Source organism: Megalobrama amblycephala, linkage group LG10 (assembly GCF_018812025.1).
Source record: "Megalobrama amblycephala isolate DHTTF-2021 linkage group LG10, ASM1881202v1, whole genome shotgun sequence".
NCBI lineage: Eukaryota > Metazoa > Chordata > Actinopteri > Cypriniformes > Xenocyprididae > Megalobrama > Megalobrama amblycephala.
In genome coordinates this window covers 2,393,689-2,411,818 of record NC_063053.1, presented here as the reverse complement: position 1 = coordinate 2,411,818, position 18,130 = coordinate 2,393,689, and the positions used below count along the sequence as shown (strand labels likewise).

Below are 18,130 nucleotides of genomic sequence, written 5' to 3'. Positions count from 1 at the left end.
CATCATAAATGACTTGCATCTCACATCGTGCAGATGAAACGCAATACTTGCATCCAAAGAAGGATGCCTGATGTTTGGGAATGCAATCATGTGAGACGGTTCTAGGAGGTCATAATACAAACTATTTTGATGCGATTTCAGAATGACCAAACCAACATTTGAGATGCTGTGCGATGAGATTGGACCGCTGGTTAGTCCGCTTATCCAATCACATCCCCTGTTGAGGCAGTCACATGACTTTTTTGATGCACATCGAGGGATTTATTATTCAGTAAATGTGTTTCCATCGTAGTTTATATGCATGTACACAGCAATATCTCCAGAGTTAAATCAACTCTGCTCAGAGTACATATGGTTCCTCTCTACATAGAGTTAAAATAACACTGAACAGAGTTAAAGTTAATGAGATAATATGCTGTTTGTGGAGTTGTTTAATCAGATCTTGAGAGATTTAATGTCTTTTATCTTCAGTTGAGTTCATCTTAGGCTGTGGCTGAAGTCAGTTGTAGTTCTTGTGTTTCTCTTCAGTGATTCTGCTTGTTAACAGCAGGTGTTCATCACTAATGCTAAATCATCACTTATCTCATTAAATTTAACTCTGCTTCAGTGTTACTTTAACACTATATAGAGAGCCACCATATGTACTCTGAGCAGAGTTGATTTAACTCTGGGGATTTTGCTGTGTATATAAAACTGTATACCTCAATTAAGCACATATGATTCTTATGCACATTTTTTGCATCCAGTGTTTTTTATGCAGTCCCAAAATTTGCATAAAAATAGGTGGATGGAAACATAGCTACAGTTAACAGTTTGTATGAGGATCATTTCAGCTCAAACGTTTTGGAAGAGAGCTTATATATATATATATATATATATATATACAGCTCCATCACTACAGGAGCCTGTTGTTTTTGGACCCCTGCTGCCCTGCGTTAAACGACCGCAATTTACTTTGAATTGGCTGCCGGTGGTCAGATGCTATTACTGGAACAGGAAGTGAGAGATATTGGGTAAAACTAACATTCAAGGTGAGATAGATGGCGAGAGAGACAGACAAACACGAGCGTGTCCCTGATAACAGCACAGAGCGGCAGCACCAAGGGCAGACTGACCTTATCTCCATTCATTCATCACACTGATGCACATGCACACTGACAGCACGACTAGCGGGGCTCGCTGCGCCTCTGTGTGCGTGTTTGTCATATCAAGGTTTTCGGCGTACTGTAGGTAGTTAACACCCTAAAGACGAACTGGAGAGGTTTCCCAAGCAGCGGATCCAGCCCATGTTTCCACTTGATAAACTGGTTCATATGTGAAGTGTAAACCTCACTTACCACATTAAAACACATTCTGACACTGTTCCCGCAGTGAATTTCCCATGGGGAATTTCCCTAGATTATGAATTCGTTCGGCATTTACAAACATACAGTTGCATATATAAACAAATGCCTGCTGGCTAGCCAACTAACCAACTGAATTATAAATAAAGCACATAGTTTATTTTGTCAGCGGTCTTCTGTCCTTTGAATGAACCAGACCTCTTGACCTTCTATACAGCTGTGTGTAGGACGAGCGTGATTTTGCCAAGTAGGACATCCTGGTTTGTCTAAAATTACTATCGAACTATTTTTTAGCATTTTAGGGCAGTGGTCCTTAACTAATGATTTACAATAATACAAAACAAGCGTTGAAATTAGCTAAAACAAGTAAAAATCTAAATATTTCTTAGGTGAATTCATCCTCTCAATAACATATAAGGTAGCCTCATTTTAAAAGTGTGATTTCTAGACCTGGAAAAGTCTTAAAAGTCTTAATAAAATCTTAAAACGCCACTGGCATTTTTATAAAGAATATTTTTTTATTTATTTATGCCAATAATTATGATAATATTTTATGATCAAATTTTATTGGGTAGACTTATTTTAGTATCACTGAGATACTTTTTTTTTTCTTTCATATTTTCAATTAGTTGTTATTTTTGTTTTTTTCTATTTTCATTTTAGTAATTTTGTTGTCTTTTTGTAATTTTTTTTATATGTCTGTGTAGCTTTTTATTAATTTTTATTTCAGTTTTAACTGTAGTATATCAAGTTATATATTTTTTTTAATTTTTTTTTTATTTATTTTATTTCAGTTAACAACCCTGATTCTGAAATATATTTTTAAATTTTTTTATTTATTTAATATCCAATATATAATTATAAATATAATTATAATTTTATATTATAATTATAATTATTTTAGTTAGCTATTTTAATCCTAGTTTTAGTAAATTAAATAAATAAACTTCATCATTACAGCAGATACCAAAGGAAAACCTTAGGTTTGAATATTATTGTGGACAATGGAGGGCCTTATATTTAAAGGGGTCATGAACTGCGTTGTTTTATTATTTTATAATGTTTCCTGGGGTGCACAAATTGTCATAATTTAGAAATAAAAGGCATTTTTCCTACCCTGATATTATCCTCTGATTTGAACGCTCTGTTTTAAGGGGCGTGTCTGCTGTGAGACTTCAGTGTAAACGCCCACTGCTGTGATTGGCTGACATCTTTGCATATGGAATAGCCAAGTATTACTCTCTCAAAAACTTTTAGCACATTTTTACTATTACAGCTCTCAAGGTTAACTAATCGTGGAAAGTGTTGCATTGCATTTAGATCTATGGCATTATATTTAGATCGTGGCATGAAAGGTTGCAGTGATGAACATTGTAGTCGATCACAGACATGTTGTTGAGCTCATGAAAGCAGTGATCTCGTCATTGCAACTCAATTTCTGCACACTAACGAATGCTTTCATCATAACTAACAGTGCAAATGCCATGTAAATAAGAGATTTGTTGATTAAAATGTGAGTTTTGGCGAGAGTCCAAAGGGAGCATTCAAATAACAGATTATTTTCATCCTACTAAGAGAAACAAGGTGAAGTTGAGCGTTTAGTCACTGGTTTGATTTACTGACACACAGACTAAGATCATCTGACTGTACATGAATCATTAATATCAGATCAGGCATTAGAATGAACACAGTTACTGACATGTTGTTGCATTACTGTCGAGTCCATATCATAAAAGTCCGAAATGTGATTGATTTACCAAAGAATCCACAGTGAAATTAACCGAATACAAATAAATAAAGCTCAACTGAAAATAAGTAACCATATTCCTGCATTAGGATCCTTTGAAAGGTAATGTTATTTTAGTCCTGTATCGCTCTTCTCTCCTCCTCATCTCACTAACACACCAGTGGGCGGGGCTAATGATGCAATGATGAAGTAGGCATTGATTTCTTCTGTGGAGGCGGAGTTTCACCTATCTATAGACACATTCCAGGATCAGTCATTCGCTGGTGTCAATAAAGCTTTTATTGCAATAACAAAGAAGTTTTCAGTTCTGAAACTTACAGAATGACCTCATATATATCAAAAGCTCAAGGAAAAGTACCTGTTTTAAGGGTATTGAATGGTTGGGACTATGTTTGTTCCTTACAGGATCAGAACAAATGATGTTGATCTACAAAAATGCTCTTCTTGGCAAAATCACAGTCATGACTTTTACTCTACCAGAGTGTCAAGTGGGAATAATCTTACCCGTGTCAACTTGTTCGGTGAATCCTTGCCTCTTTCCTTCAAAGAGTTGAGGATCTTGGTGGAAGGGACGTGCCATTTCGCCTCTGTGAAGATATAATAAAGGATAAGTTTTGAGATTCCCAGAACATCTGATTAAAGTGAACATAAGAGCAAAGAAACTGATCTTTAGCTGGTCCAGACTGGTCATTAGATGGAGCAAACTGGTCTAGACATCTTAGACCTTCAGTAGGGCTGTTAGATCTTGGTGCAGCAACTTATTTAACTATGATATTCTAAAAACCAGATTGACCACAATAACTAGTGCTGCTAATAATGACTATAACAATAGCAATTTGGTTTTAATTAACAATGCAACCCTAACAATAACCTATTTTCTTTCCAGCAGGCTAAGGAACTGTATAATTTCCAGTATATTTGTCTCGCTGACCTTCACTCTTATGAAGGATAACTACAAAGCTCTGGATGTATGAGGATGTGTTTGAATCGCACCTGCAGAGCGAGTTCTCTCGAGGGTGGGCTCCCTCTCCCTCAGCATCTCGCTGTCTCCCAGCATGCCCTGGGCTTCAGCTGAGCGCTCATGGAGCACGGGAGACTGACACCTGTGGATGGAACAGGCTGGAGTTTAGCCCTTTTGGGAATGGGAAAATGACCTCAATCAATCAAATGAGGACGATGAAAGTATTTTTTTTTGGGCTATTCATCTTTCATTGCAGTGCATTGATGTACAGTTTGATTAAAAACACGTCCAGCTGTGATCAAAGACTCTACGTATGAGGACACGTCTAAATTCATATTGCTTATTTCTTTACTGATATTAAAAAATGGCAGCCTTGATTGGATTCATTATGGATTGACTACTGACTTCCTCTCAGTGGAACGAGATGTGTGAAATTAGCTAAAAATGTGCTGTGCTAAAGACTTAAAGTCTAAACATCTTTATAGCCAATTAGTAAACGAACAGATACTGTTCCTGAACATTAATCAGGTTACTCGTCACGTATCGATTCATTTCTTAAACCAAATCATAATTAAACAATATAAAATTAAATTAATTCCTAAAATCCAAATTAACAATATTTTTGTTTTTTATAAGATGAAAAAGTATATGGAAAAAAATTAAATAGTTTAATATCAACAAATAATATATATATAATAAATGTTTTTATTAATACATTAATTTTAAATTAAATAATTGTAAATAAACTAAACATATACTAAATACTTATAATAAAATAATATAATATTAATAAATATTATTTAAATAATTAATATTTTAAAATTAAAATATATTAATTAAACAAAATTAAAAGAAATTAATTTCTAAAATCCAAATTAACAATATTTTTGTTTTTATAAGATGAATAGTATATGGAAAAAAATTAAATAGTTTAATATCAACAAATAATATATATATAATAAATTTATTTATTAATACAATAATTTTAAATTAAATAATTTTAAATAAACTAAACATATACTAAATACTTATAATAAAATAATATAATATTAATAAATATTATTTAAATAATTAATATTTTAAAATGAAAATATATTAATTAAACAATATAAAATGAAATTAATTTCTAAAATCCAAATTAATAATATTTTTATGTTTTTTTATAAGATGAAAAATATGGAAAAAATTAAATAGTTTAATATCAACAAATAATATATAAGTTTTTTATTAATACATTAATATTAAATTAGATCATTTTAAATAAACTAAACCTATACTAAATACTTATAATAACATAATAAATATTATTTAAATAATTTATCAGTGGATTTATTCATTTATATTTATTGAATTATTAATTGGACCAAAACATTAATACTAAATTAAACTGTATTAAATAAACTAAATTGATGCAAAATAAATATTTAAATAACAATATAAATATAATTATATTAACTGATTTATTTAATGAAATTATTATATATTAAATCAAAAATGATTAATAACATTTTATTCATTTCCGCCAGTAAGGATGCACGATATATCGGCCACCATATCGGTTTCAGCCGATATATGTTCATTTTTAATGTTATTGTTATCGGCCAGATAAGAAAATTTGGCTGATTTGTGAGACTTTTGTTTTTATAATCAGGCTCTCAAAATGATATAAAAATTTTGATTTAGATTTATCGGCCGATATATCGGTTATCGGCTTTCAAATATAAAGAATTATCGGTTATCGATATCAGCCCAAATTTCCTATCGGTGCATCCCTAATGTCCAGCAGAATCTGTGAGTTTGCGTGTTACCCGTCGTATCCGGGCTGCTGGTTCCAGCTGGCGCTCCCGCAGGGTCCGGGGTCACTGGAGGACGACTGGTTACTGGGTGAGCTGCGGTAGTGTTGAGACGCCTCTCCTTTACTGCAGGACGAGATCTGAGGGTTCTCCATATCTTGTACGGTCCTGTAGCGTGAGAAAGAGAGAGAACAGATGGGTTTCCATTCTCACAGCAGCTGAGGCACCGAGGAGTACGACTACAGCGGAATTCAATATGGCGTGAGCAACAGATTTCAGCTGAACGAACAAACAGAGAGCCTGTAGAGTCAAGAAGACAACATCAGCCTGACATCAATGTGTCTGATCTGATCACTCTGTTCACAAGAGTAACACGCTGAATGTGTGTTAAAGACCCCCTGCGGTGAAAATCAAGTTTTTAATGTTGTTTATATGGTGTTTTTAATGTGCTTTAAGACAAACCATGTGCAAATTCAAAAGTCAACACCATTGCTGAGTATTTTCTCTTTAAAACTGCAGCTATCTAAAGACAGTCTCAAAAACGCGGTTTGAAATCGTTAGTGTTTCTGACGTCACCTTGTAACCAATCACGTCAAAGTGCCGGCAGGCTTTAGCATATCATTAACTATTACCACTTTGAAGGCGGCAGCTGGACCGGGAGCATGGTTTGTTATTACACATTATTAGCTGTTTGATAACATAGTCAAGCAAAAGACTAATCATATTAATTACCGTTATGTGTCTGATGTTGTAAAGAGCGACACAATTGTGCAGCTTTAACTTCAGGAAGTTGACCGAGTGGATCTCTGAGCTTGTGCGAGAGAGTGGAGGCGGGGCTAATTAGCATATTCATAGATTTGAGTATAATAAATGAAGCAAGGGTGTAGAGTTACATTCAAGCTATTTTAAGGCATGAAGACTTTTTTCACTGAAAAAAAAAACATATAATATGTCATTTTGATGATCAAAGATGAGTTTTAAGGGATAAAATTATTGACTACAGGGGGACTTTTTATTAAACATTTTTCTACTATAATGTTGTTATCAATGTTGAGGAATGAATGATATTAATACATTAATAATAAATTAACTATATTAAATAAGCTAAACCAATATTAAATCAAATTTACTTAATATCTAAAATCAAAATCAACCTATATCAGATGAACAGCACATTTTTTCAGTTGTTTAAGATGAAATATAATATATAATATGAAATATATAAATAATAATATAATGGAATAAAGTATACAAAATAATAAACAAATATTGTATTTAATAATATTAATATTAAATTGTTACATTTATATTTGTTATAAGTTTTTATTAAAAAAATCATATTAAATTAAATTATTTTCAATAAACTAAATCCATACAAAATATAAATTTATAAAATAATTCAATTAATTTATCAGTGGATTAGTGAAATAATTGGGATAATTAGGCAACACACAGACCCATAAATGTTGCACTGATTAATATGACATCAATAATGGTCAGATTATCATGCGATTTCAACCATTTTATGTTAAATATGTTTGTGCAATTTACCTTTTATTTACTTGACAAATGTGCATCTTTGATTTTCTATGCATACTGAAGAAGAAATTCAAGATTTTGCCCGAATGTCAAGTAAATAAAAGGGTACAGTATTTAACATAAAACATGGTTTAAATCAATCTGAAAGCATAATAATCTGATTGTTATTAATGGATGCATACTACAAAAATAGCATGAGTAGAACGGTAATATGTTATTCCGAACACCACTAAGATCCAGTCTACTAAACCACCAGTGATCCAATCACACGTCACCTCGCAAAAGTACCGGCTGTGGAAATTCAAGCATCTAATATTCCCGCTCCTGCAATGTTTTTCTGATTCCTCCAGGCCGTCAGCTTTAATGGGAGTCAGCAGTGGTCTCATTCTCCATGCATACATCGCACACACCTTCCACAACCGCAGAACGTGAGGTGAAGAAACGTAATGAAGGTGATTTCACCTCTCGCCTGCCCAAACAGGTCAACGTCAGTCTGAAGCAACGATGCACAGACCAAAACGCACAATTGGCACGGTGATTTTGCGCACAAACAATGCCACTGGACAATAAGCATGCTAGCATATTAACACATCACTGTGACAGATGCCAAGTCCTTTAACACCTGTAAATATTTTGTGAAAAAAGTGTGCAAATATTGCCATATCAATGTTAAAGTGGTTGCTAGGACATTACTGTCCAGTGTGTTTTTAGTGATAGTATTAATGCATCACCAATAAGAGAAGAAGCACAGCTCAGTGGCATTACTGACGCGACGCACAGCTCTCTCCACATGCGGTCTCACAGAAGAGTTTGGAAAGGTCATCAACACCACGAGGGGCTTCCAAGTAAGAACAAATGACCATATTATAATATTTGAAAGGCATATCGCATGCAAAACAAATACAGGAACCTGAATTCATGATGTTCAGGGGTCAGTAAGTATGCCAGGAACACTGGTAATGCAACACATCACTTTCCAGCAGCAAGTAAATGGTAGTGAAAACTGGAAACAAAAATGTTGCATGACACGGCATGACCACATACGGTGCAATTTTCACATATTTATGCACTGCAAAAGAGTATTTTTAGAATATCTAATAAATATCTTAAAATGATACATTTACTCAAAAAGCAATACTGCATACAATATTAAGACTTGTTTTCAAAGATTGCATCTTGAATATGAGTGTATTTTGTCTTACTGAACTGGCATATTTTGCATTACTTGTTTTTTAACTAGTTTATATTGGCAGTGCAGTAAGACAAAATACACTCATACTAAAAACACAATCTAAATGAAAACAAGCCTCAACATCTTGTGCAGTGTTATCACATGGATGTGACTATTGCGAGTAAAAGTCTTAGCGCCACCAACTGGCAGCAGGAAGTGTGTCACTTTCAAAATGCTTTGAAATTATCCTCTTAATTTTACTTGATTTCCTTCAAACTTCATCAGTATAATGTCAAAACACAGCAGATGTAGACCTGTGAAAGAATTCTTGATATGTTAAAAAAAACTGTTGCCATGGCAACATGAGACTCATGTTTGAGATTCTTAGCATGCATCAAATTGCACGAATCTCGACACGCACACACACACACACACATCAGAGTGGTCAGCTTTTAGACATGGGCAAAGCCTCAGAAATGGCATGGAGAGGGAGCTCTGTAGCGCCACCTTTTGACAAATGTGGGGTGTAAGTTTTACCTACAGTCACCAAACACCAAACGTTACATATATTGATCTCATCAAGCCGGACAACTTCCTAATTTACAGTCATTAGCTCCAAATAACACGAAGTGACATATTTAAGTTTGAATGTGATTTTTTAAAAATAATTAGGCTCTTAATTTTTAGCTACTGCTTCTACGCGATTCATATGATTCACACCAAACTTTGCACAGTTGCCCTGAAGCCATTGGTGTGGCGGTGCCACTGGGGCTTGGGCCCGTCATCGCTGCCTGCAGCTATATTTTTTTGTTTTCCAGTTAAAATATCTAATAAATATCTTAAATTGATATAAATTTACTGAAAGCAATACTGCATACATTATTAAGACTTGTTTTCAAAGATTGGATCTTGAATATAAGTGTATTTTGTGTAACTGCACTGGCAGATTTTATTTGTAAATGTATAAAGGAAAATTAAGGAAAATCCATCAGACCTTGAGAACGAAAATACACCAAAAATACACAATCGTTTCTGTTGTGAAACTCTTCCACACTTCCTTCATCCTGCTGTATTTTTCATGCACTTTAACACTTATGCACTTATGAAATCTGAATGAATCTGGTTCAATCATTAGTATCACAGGAAGGCGATTAGGGCCATATGAAATCATTGTTTCTTCCCAAATTCAGTTTTATTTATCCCAAATTCCATGTTTTTTGTTTTAATTTTTTCTTGATTCTATTTAAAAGGTTTAATTACATTTCAAAAATCAAAAAGCTAATCAATTGCATTCACAAACCTTTAACAGTCAAATTTTTACAATAATAAGGCCCAATTTTTTTTTCTTCAGAAATTCTGTTTTTCAGTTGTTGTTTTTTTGGATTAAAGATTTAATATAAATTCATTATCAACAACTGTGGTAATCAAATAAAGGCATAAAACATTAACAATATAATCTTATAAAATAATAATAAAATGCAAATTTAACAATACTTTTATTTTTTGGCAAACAAGATTTTCTTCTAAACTTAAAACATGGAAGAAAAAATGTGTAATATTCCTTAAAATTAAGTTTTAACAATTATTATTATTATTATAACTACTACTACTACTTTGAGAAGTACTACTGTACAATGGTAATATATTTCTCTCACAAGTTTCTTCAAGTTAAACCAATCTTTTATTTTGGCAGGTTGTAGTGAAGACCTTTGAGTTTTTGTGTGTATATATGATGATAGTTTATTCAAATGAAAAAGCTTGTTTAGTGACTCTCTGGAGATGAAGTTCCTCATATAGTGAGGTGAGCAGTATGTGTAGTGGACCAAACTGAGACACGCACACTTCAGATTTCAATAGGAAAAGATGTGTCCACGGAGGAGCTGAAACTGAAGTGATACCTGGGTCCATCTGGCAACTTCCGGTCGAAAGAGGTGCTGCGTGGGATGGCGGTCTGGAGGATCTGCTGGCACGGCATGCGATCGGGACCCTGGGTGGGGGATCCGCGGGGAAGAGGCTGGCCGCTGGTGGGCACACGGTGCCAGGTGGTGTTTCTTTTGAAGGGCGTCTTGTACTCGCAGGGCGTTCCTTCACTGTCCAGCTTATACTCCACCATAGGAATGCGGTAGAGCTCTGAACATCCCCTGAGACACACATGAAGAGCAGAAAATAAGCCACCAATATTTTTTGGAATAATTTGCACTTATTAATTGCTCATAACAGAATCAGGATTGTATTAAAGAGGATCTATTATGCGATTTTGTTTTTGGGCTCTACTAGAACAGATTTTCATGCTTGAATGTTTATTATTTTCCCCATATTCTCCATTGGTGCAGCTATTTTTGTACAGCTAAAATAACTGGAATCGAATGACACCGGAAGCCTCGCACATTCAAGTTACCAAAGGACGCGCCCGCTTGTACATTAAAAACAAGGAGGACCAGAGTGCTGGAAAATGCACAGAAATGGAGAAGCTGGATGAGGTGGGGTTCCTGGGTTGAAAGAAAAGAGCCCGAGGGTTCAGCGCTGCACCCTGGTCATGAAAACAGTCCAAAAAAAAACCTTTTGCAATTCAACTCTGCCGCTATTGTCTCCATGAAGCTCTTGGGGTGAAGGGTTCACATTCTCATCTGCCATTTGCATAACCAGCCCACAGGCTCATATCAATTATATGCAGAAGACAGCCCCAAAAATCAGAGAATGTGCATCGGCTGAAATGTGTTTTAGATTGAGCTGCATTCATCAGCTATTTCCCCATTGCCCTCTGGTTATCACTGACCTTGGCGTTCTCAAGAGGGCAGAGAACACTAGATGCTACGCTACACTTTCTGGCAGAATCTCTTGGCATGAGCAACACGGCAATGCAAAACATCCTCGAAAGGGACTTTTTTTGACCAAGAAATCATGCTGGAATACATTAAAGGAAAAGATCAGCAATAAATGAAAATTCTGTCATCATTTACTCGCCCTCGTGTCATTCAGATTCTGTATGGTTTCCTTGTATGAAAACAAGATGTTTTGTATTTTGCAAGGAGTTTTTTGAGGTCTTCTGCTCACCAAGGCTGCATTTATGCATCAATATTGTGAAATACACCGCTCAGGCATAACATTATGAGCACTGACAGGTGAAGTGAATAACACTGATTATCTCTTCATCACGGCACCTGTTAATGGGTGGATATATTAGGCAGTAAGTGAGCATTTGGTCCTCAAAGTTGATGTGTTAGAAGCAGGAAAAATGGGCAAGCGTAAGGATTTGAGCGAGTTTGACAAGAGCCAAATTGTGATGACTAGACGAATGGGTCAGAGCATCTTTCTATGTGAATATATAGTAAAGTGTAATTTATATCCTGTGATCCTGTGCATCATTACTCCAGTCTTCAGTGTCACATGATCCTTCAGAAATCATTCTAATATGATGATTTGCTGCTCAAGAAACATTTCCTATTATTATCATCAATGTGCTGCTTAACAGCATTTATTCAAAATAAAAATCTTTTGTTACATTATAAACGTCTACTCACTTTTGAACAATATAATGCTCCTTGTGGAATAAAATTCTTAATTTCTTTATTATCCACAGCCTCTATTTATGAGAAACAGTATGCTTGATTTGCATGAAGTTCACTGCATTGGGGAATACTGAGGTGAGTAATATGAGACATCTTTAGTTCTGGGCGCCAGATGTCTCTTAAGTGTTTATCAATGACCAGAAATCAAACAAAATGCAGATGCAAATGCATTAAACATCAGCCGCAGCTAACAGCATTGGTTCATGTGTTTCAACATAAATGCAGTTACTGTATATCACTCACAGATGCAACATAATGAGAAGCAGTTGAAAAGAAAAGTAAACTACTGAATCAAACATTTGGCGCCTCGAGCATATAAGATGTTCTACACGGGAGAGTTTCTTCAAGTCCGTTTCCCCATTAAAATGGGTTATTTAGAGTGAATAATGTCTAAAACTACTGATAAACAATTCACAGCATAAGCTAAATACATTTTAAAGGAGTAAATAAAGATAATGCGTTCATCACCTCACTGTTTACTTCCACACAGAACAAAACATTCACATTTTCCACATCAAAACCTGAAACCTCTGACGTACACTAGCATATGGAGAATAATCCACAGCGTGTGAATGCGCCGAGGAACACAAACCCAATTGCGTTTAAGTGGAAGCTTTTAAAGATTCAATGTTGTTTTAGAAAGACACTTGATCCCACATGACCAAAACTCACAAGAGTTATTCCCAACATTAGTGTTCTTATCCAAGGAAAAGTATGTATTGCTCGTCGCTCTGCTCACATTTACAGGCTCAGATTTATAGAGTGATGTTTTCCACTGCCGCTTGCCAAGAACTGCACAACGACTGAGTCAATCCTCTCACTACTGCCGTAATAATGGAAAACAGAAGCATGTGATATAAAGGTAAGATACTAATGACCCTGAGAAATGCAATAATGATCAGTATTGATTGACATTCGTAATGCTTGTTTAAACACCTCAAGGATAATTTTGCTATTGGGTTTAGCAAAACAATGCGATCGCGCTTCATGCTCATACGTGCAAAACAAGCTTAAAAAGGGGTCATATCATGAAAATCGGACTTTTTCCGTGTTTAAGTGCTATAATCGGGTCCCCGGTGCATCTACCAACCCAGAAAACGTGAAAAAGGTAATCCTTTCTCTGCAAGCATGTGAAAAAACGAGCCCTTTTATCACCGCCCCTTAATCTGCACGTCTTCTGGAAATGGGACGGGAGCAGCAGCTCATTTGCATTTAAAGGGACACACACAAAAACGGCGTGTTTTTGCTCACACCCAAATAGGGGCAAATAATAAATGATCTGTGGGGGATTTTGAGCTGAAACTTCACAGACACATTCTGGAGACACCAGAGACTTATATTACATTTTGTGAAACTTGGCATTATAGGTCCCTTTAAATCTAGCATACATTTCCCAATCCTGCACTATACAATGAAGTGAATAAAACAGTCCCTCCAGAAAAACGTGATTATGCGATCGCCTGATTTAATGCATAATCAGCCAAAGTCTGCATATTTATGCGGGAGTTGCATTTTTTCAAATACGCCGCACTTTCACCGCATAAATTTCCGATTTCAGCAAGCAAAATATGCGGAGCTAGCATGATTTCATAATCCCTGTATTTTCGTTGCAAAAAAGTCACATATATCTTAGCAGAAAGTTGAAAAATGTTGCGTTTACTTCACACAAGTAAAGTGTGTGAAGTATTATTTTCCCCCTGTTGCCATGGGAACCTTATGAAGTGATGTAATTACGCAACGTGAACATCATCTGCAAACTGGTTTTTCAGTCGACGCCTGGAAAACCACTTTGCTACCGCCAAACATTTGAGGACAGGTGTTTGGGGAATCACCTTTTTTTCTCTTTTTCATCAAACCGCACGTTTTTGCAAGTTCCCGCAATTTCATCGCATTTTTTCGATGCATTTGCATTTCCATTGCATTTTTTTAAGAAAACATGCCGCAAAATCAAGGATTTTTGCCCGCAACGATCACAAAAAAAATCCGCGTTTTTCTGGAGGGACTGATAAAACTGAATTTACAAAGAAAAGTTTCACATTAGATCTTCACAAGGACCTTCAACTACATACACTACTATTTATAAGTTTGGGGTCAGACTCAGTAAGATGTTTTGTTTTTAAAGGAAATTAATACTTTTGATACAGCAACGGCGCATTAAATCGATCAAAAGTGACAGTAAAAACATTTATGATGTTACAAATGATTTCTATTTCAAATAAATGCTGTTCTTTTGAACTTTCCATTCAAAGAATCATGAAAAATAAAATCACAGTCATCATATTAGAATGATTTCTGAAGGATCATGTGACACTGAAGACTGGAGTAATGATGCTGAAAATTCAGCTTTGATCACAGGATATAAATTAAAGTTTACTATATATTCACATAGAAAACAGTTATTTTAAATTGTAATAATATTTCACAATTTTTACTGCAGTTTTGATCAAATGAACACAGTCTTTGTGGGCAGAAGAGATTTCTTTCACAAAAAAAAAAAAAAAAAATCTTAAAGACTCCAAACTCGAATAGTGTATATAATCAAATAAAACTACATTTTCTCATTAAATCTTCCAATTAAAGTGCCTTCAAGTAAATAAACATCAAAGTTCCATCAGTGTAACATCACAGTACTTCTTTGTAAGGGTGGGAAATCAAGCTTCACTGTGACTTTTCCCATCAAACAAACTGTTTTTACATCCTCTCTCATTTTAAAGAGCCCATATATGTCTTTTTATGGTTGCGCAGAATCCAGTCTGGGCTGGTGAAATACGGCTCTAATATTAGCCTAACCCAGAAAATCTATTTATTTACACTAGAGCAGCAGGATGTGGCCGGCCGTAACCCTGCGCAGTCCACAAGCGCTTTCCAACGTTTCTATATGAATCTTTAAACATGCCGCTCATACATCACACTAATGAGAGAAACATTTCACATGTGTCTACACTGAAAATGACTCACTTATGGATTGAAATTGTAAACAGCGGGTAAATATTTGGTTTTCAGACTAATCAGAGAGTGTATGTAATATTATGAGGCTCTGCTCCTCAAATTCAGACCTGAAACATGAGATTCATGCTGTTCCTTTAAGTAATATTTATCTAAATGTAAAGTACAAACATCCTGAACGCAGCGATGACATCTGGCAATTCTAGAAATATTCTGTGGTTGTTTAACTGCATCACTTGCAATTGGATTTATGCACTTGGCAGATGCTTTAATCCAAAGTGACTTACATTGCATTGAAGGTACAGTATGCATTTGATCAGTTTTGCATTCCCTGTGACCTGACAGCACCGGAACATACAGTAGTAGTGGTGTGTTTTACATGGGCATATTTACTTTAGAATATGTAAAAATATAGATATCCATTATGGTTTATATAAAGTAGGTCAAATGGGAGCTATTCAGACAGTAGATCACTCTAAAATGGTTGAAATGACAAACTACTAGAACTGACTAAAAGCTCCAGGGTCCGGCATTATAACACTGAGAGCGCTCTGTTCTGCCTCCATCTGTAAATAAGCTTCTGTTGCATCATGTATGATAACAGATGATCATGTATGTAAGAGGATTTGCTGACATGTTGGATTGACAGGATATGATCAGTGTGTGTTTACATGTGATATGACAATATTAAAGGTGCAAACGCAAGGCTGATAGAATATCTCTCTAGATTTTCAATGCTCTGTCTGAGTAAATGAATTGGACGGCTCAGAATGTGATTGAACTTGTTTACTTAACCCAATTAGTCCGCTGAAAAATTACTTTCATATTATAAATGAGACAGAGCAGCTGATTGAATCAGTCAGCTCATTTAAATGCATGAAAAGCCAAATGAATTAATTAATATGATCATTTCTTCGGGAAATGTAATAAAAAATGACAGTAAAAAACAAATATCAATTTAAAAAACAATATATATATCAATTATATTTAATAATATATAATAATTTACATCTTAACAATGATAAAATATTAAAATTCAAAAATATATAATAATTCTCTATATAGTAAAAAATAAAATTAATAAACAATTAAACAAATTATATTTATAAATAATTTTTGTATTATATACATATATAATTTGTGGTATATATATATATACACACACACACACACACACACACACACTAATAATATTATTATTGTAATTATAAATATAATAATAATATAAATTATTATTTTAATAATATTAGAAATAATAATAAAAATGTTTAATAATAATTAATAATATATATTATATTATTATATATTATATATTAAATATATAGTAAAATAAAATGTATACAAATAATATATATATATATATATATATATATATATATATATATATATATATATATATATTAAACAATAATATAATATTAAACAATAATATAATATTAAACAATAATATAAAATAATATAATATATTATAAAACAATATATAAATGATATTTAATAATAAAATATATTTTAATAAAAACTATAAAATATTAACATTCAAAAATATATGTAATAATTCAATATATAGTAAAAATAAAATTTATTAAAAATTATATATATATATAACTCTGAGATCTTGTCATATTTTATTACTATTTTTTAAACTATAGTGAATAAAATGAATTAATGAAATGTTCAAGGTGTCTGAATACATTTTGGTTTGACTGTATACACACACACACACACACACTAACAATATTATTTTCTATAATATAATATAATATAATATATTATTATAATAATATTAGAAATAATAATAATTGTTAAATAATAATTAAATATATAGTAAAATAAAATGTCTAAAAATATTTTTTTGTATTAACTATAATATAATATAATATAATATAATATAATATAATATAATATAATATAATATAATTTTAGAGTTACACAACCATTTTAAAATCCATTTCAACACTCAACCAATTAGTAAGTTTCAAAGCAAAGCAACAATCAGGAAAAAAAGGAAAAGGACCTGCTTCCACATGGGACATGGCCTTTGATAGTATGATGGACAGAATGGATCACTGATACCTTCTGGGAGCTCCGTCCTCATACGGCTGGATAATGACGACCTTGACGGTGATGGAGGTGCGCAGCAGGTCGATCATCTGTTCGTGGGTCAGCGTCGCCACCGCCACCTTGCAGATCTCCACCAGACGGCTGCCCTGACGTAAGCCGGCCTTCCACGCGTATCCGAATGGCTCCACGTCTGCCACGATGCCCTCGAAGTTGACGTGGAAGCCGAGCTGACCGAGACCGTTCCTGCGCAAGGTCATTTCTGTGGTCTCGCAGCCGCGGGTGACGATCTGGATCGAGGGAGAAAAACAGCCTTAGAAATCAACAGGAAATATTGGACTCGTACAATATAGTCCAAATTATCAGTCACAAAAAGCAGCATATGACTTCATAAAAGATTCGTTTTAGTTTTTGAAGCTTGACACATCTGGGGGAAAAAAAGAGCAGCATTGACTTTCTTCAAAATTCTCCCATGTAAGAAAAGAAAAGGTCATATATATTTGGAACAACATGACAGTAGGTAAATAATGACAGAATTATTTCTGGGTGAACTATTCCTTTAAGTAGCTCCGACGTGAAGGACAGATGGTAACAGGGAAAAATGCCAAAAAGAGAGATAAAACCAACATCCCGCGGCAACATTTAAATCCGGATGCGTGAGTATGTTCTCTCAATCTAAAGAGCCTTTCATATGGAAATAAAGACAAGGGCACTCGAGGGAAAATATGCTTGAGAAAGTAAAAATCTGGAAGATGCCAGAGGAGTCAGTGGAGAGAAAGAGACTAAGAAAATATTTACAGTGAAACATTATGAAGGTTAGAAAAGCAGAGTTTAATACTATTGTGTCAGATCGAATTAAAGCTGTTGAAAAAAACAAAGTATTAAAAGTCTGAAAATAAATAAAACATTTTAAAATATGAACACAATATAAAATAATATAAAGCTATTGAACAATCCTCTAACCCCAAGTAATGTCCCAAAAAACGAAAAATATTATTATAGA

The 18,130-nt window shown here is 34.1% G+C and overlaps 1 protein-coding gene across 6 annotated transcripts in view; it reads right to left on the bottom strand.

The window, feature by feature from the left end:
- LOC125276457 (signal-induced proliferation-associated 1-like protein 2) overlaps positions 1-18,130 on the bottom strand; it is a 163,353-nt gene that overhangs the window by 38,768 nt on the left and 106,455 nt on the right. For all 6 annotated transcript variants that reach the window (XM_048203935.1, XM_048203932.1, XM_048203936.1 and 3 more), the window contains exons 9-13: positions 17,143-17,417; positions 10,453-10,695; positions 5,860-6,012; positions 4,084-4,193; positions 3,595-3,677 (exon numbers count right to left, since the gene is read on the bottom strand). In XM_048203935.1, the coding sequence (XP_048059892.1) occupies positions 3,595-3,677; positions 4,084-4,193; positions 5,860-6,012; positions 10,453-10,695; positions 17,143-17,417 (864 nt within the window). The remainder of the gene's footprint in view (positions 1-3,594; positions 3,678-4,083; positions 4,194-5,859; positions 6,013-10,452; positions 10,696-17,142; positions 17,418-18,130) is intronic.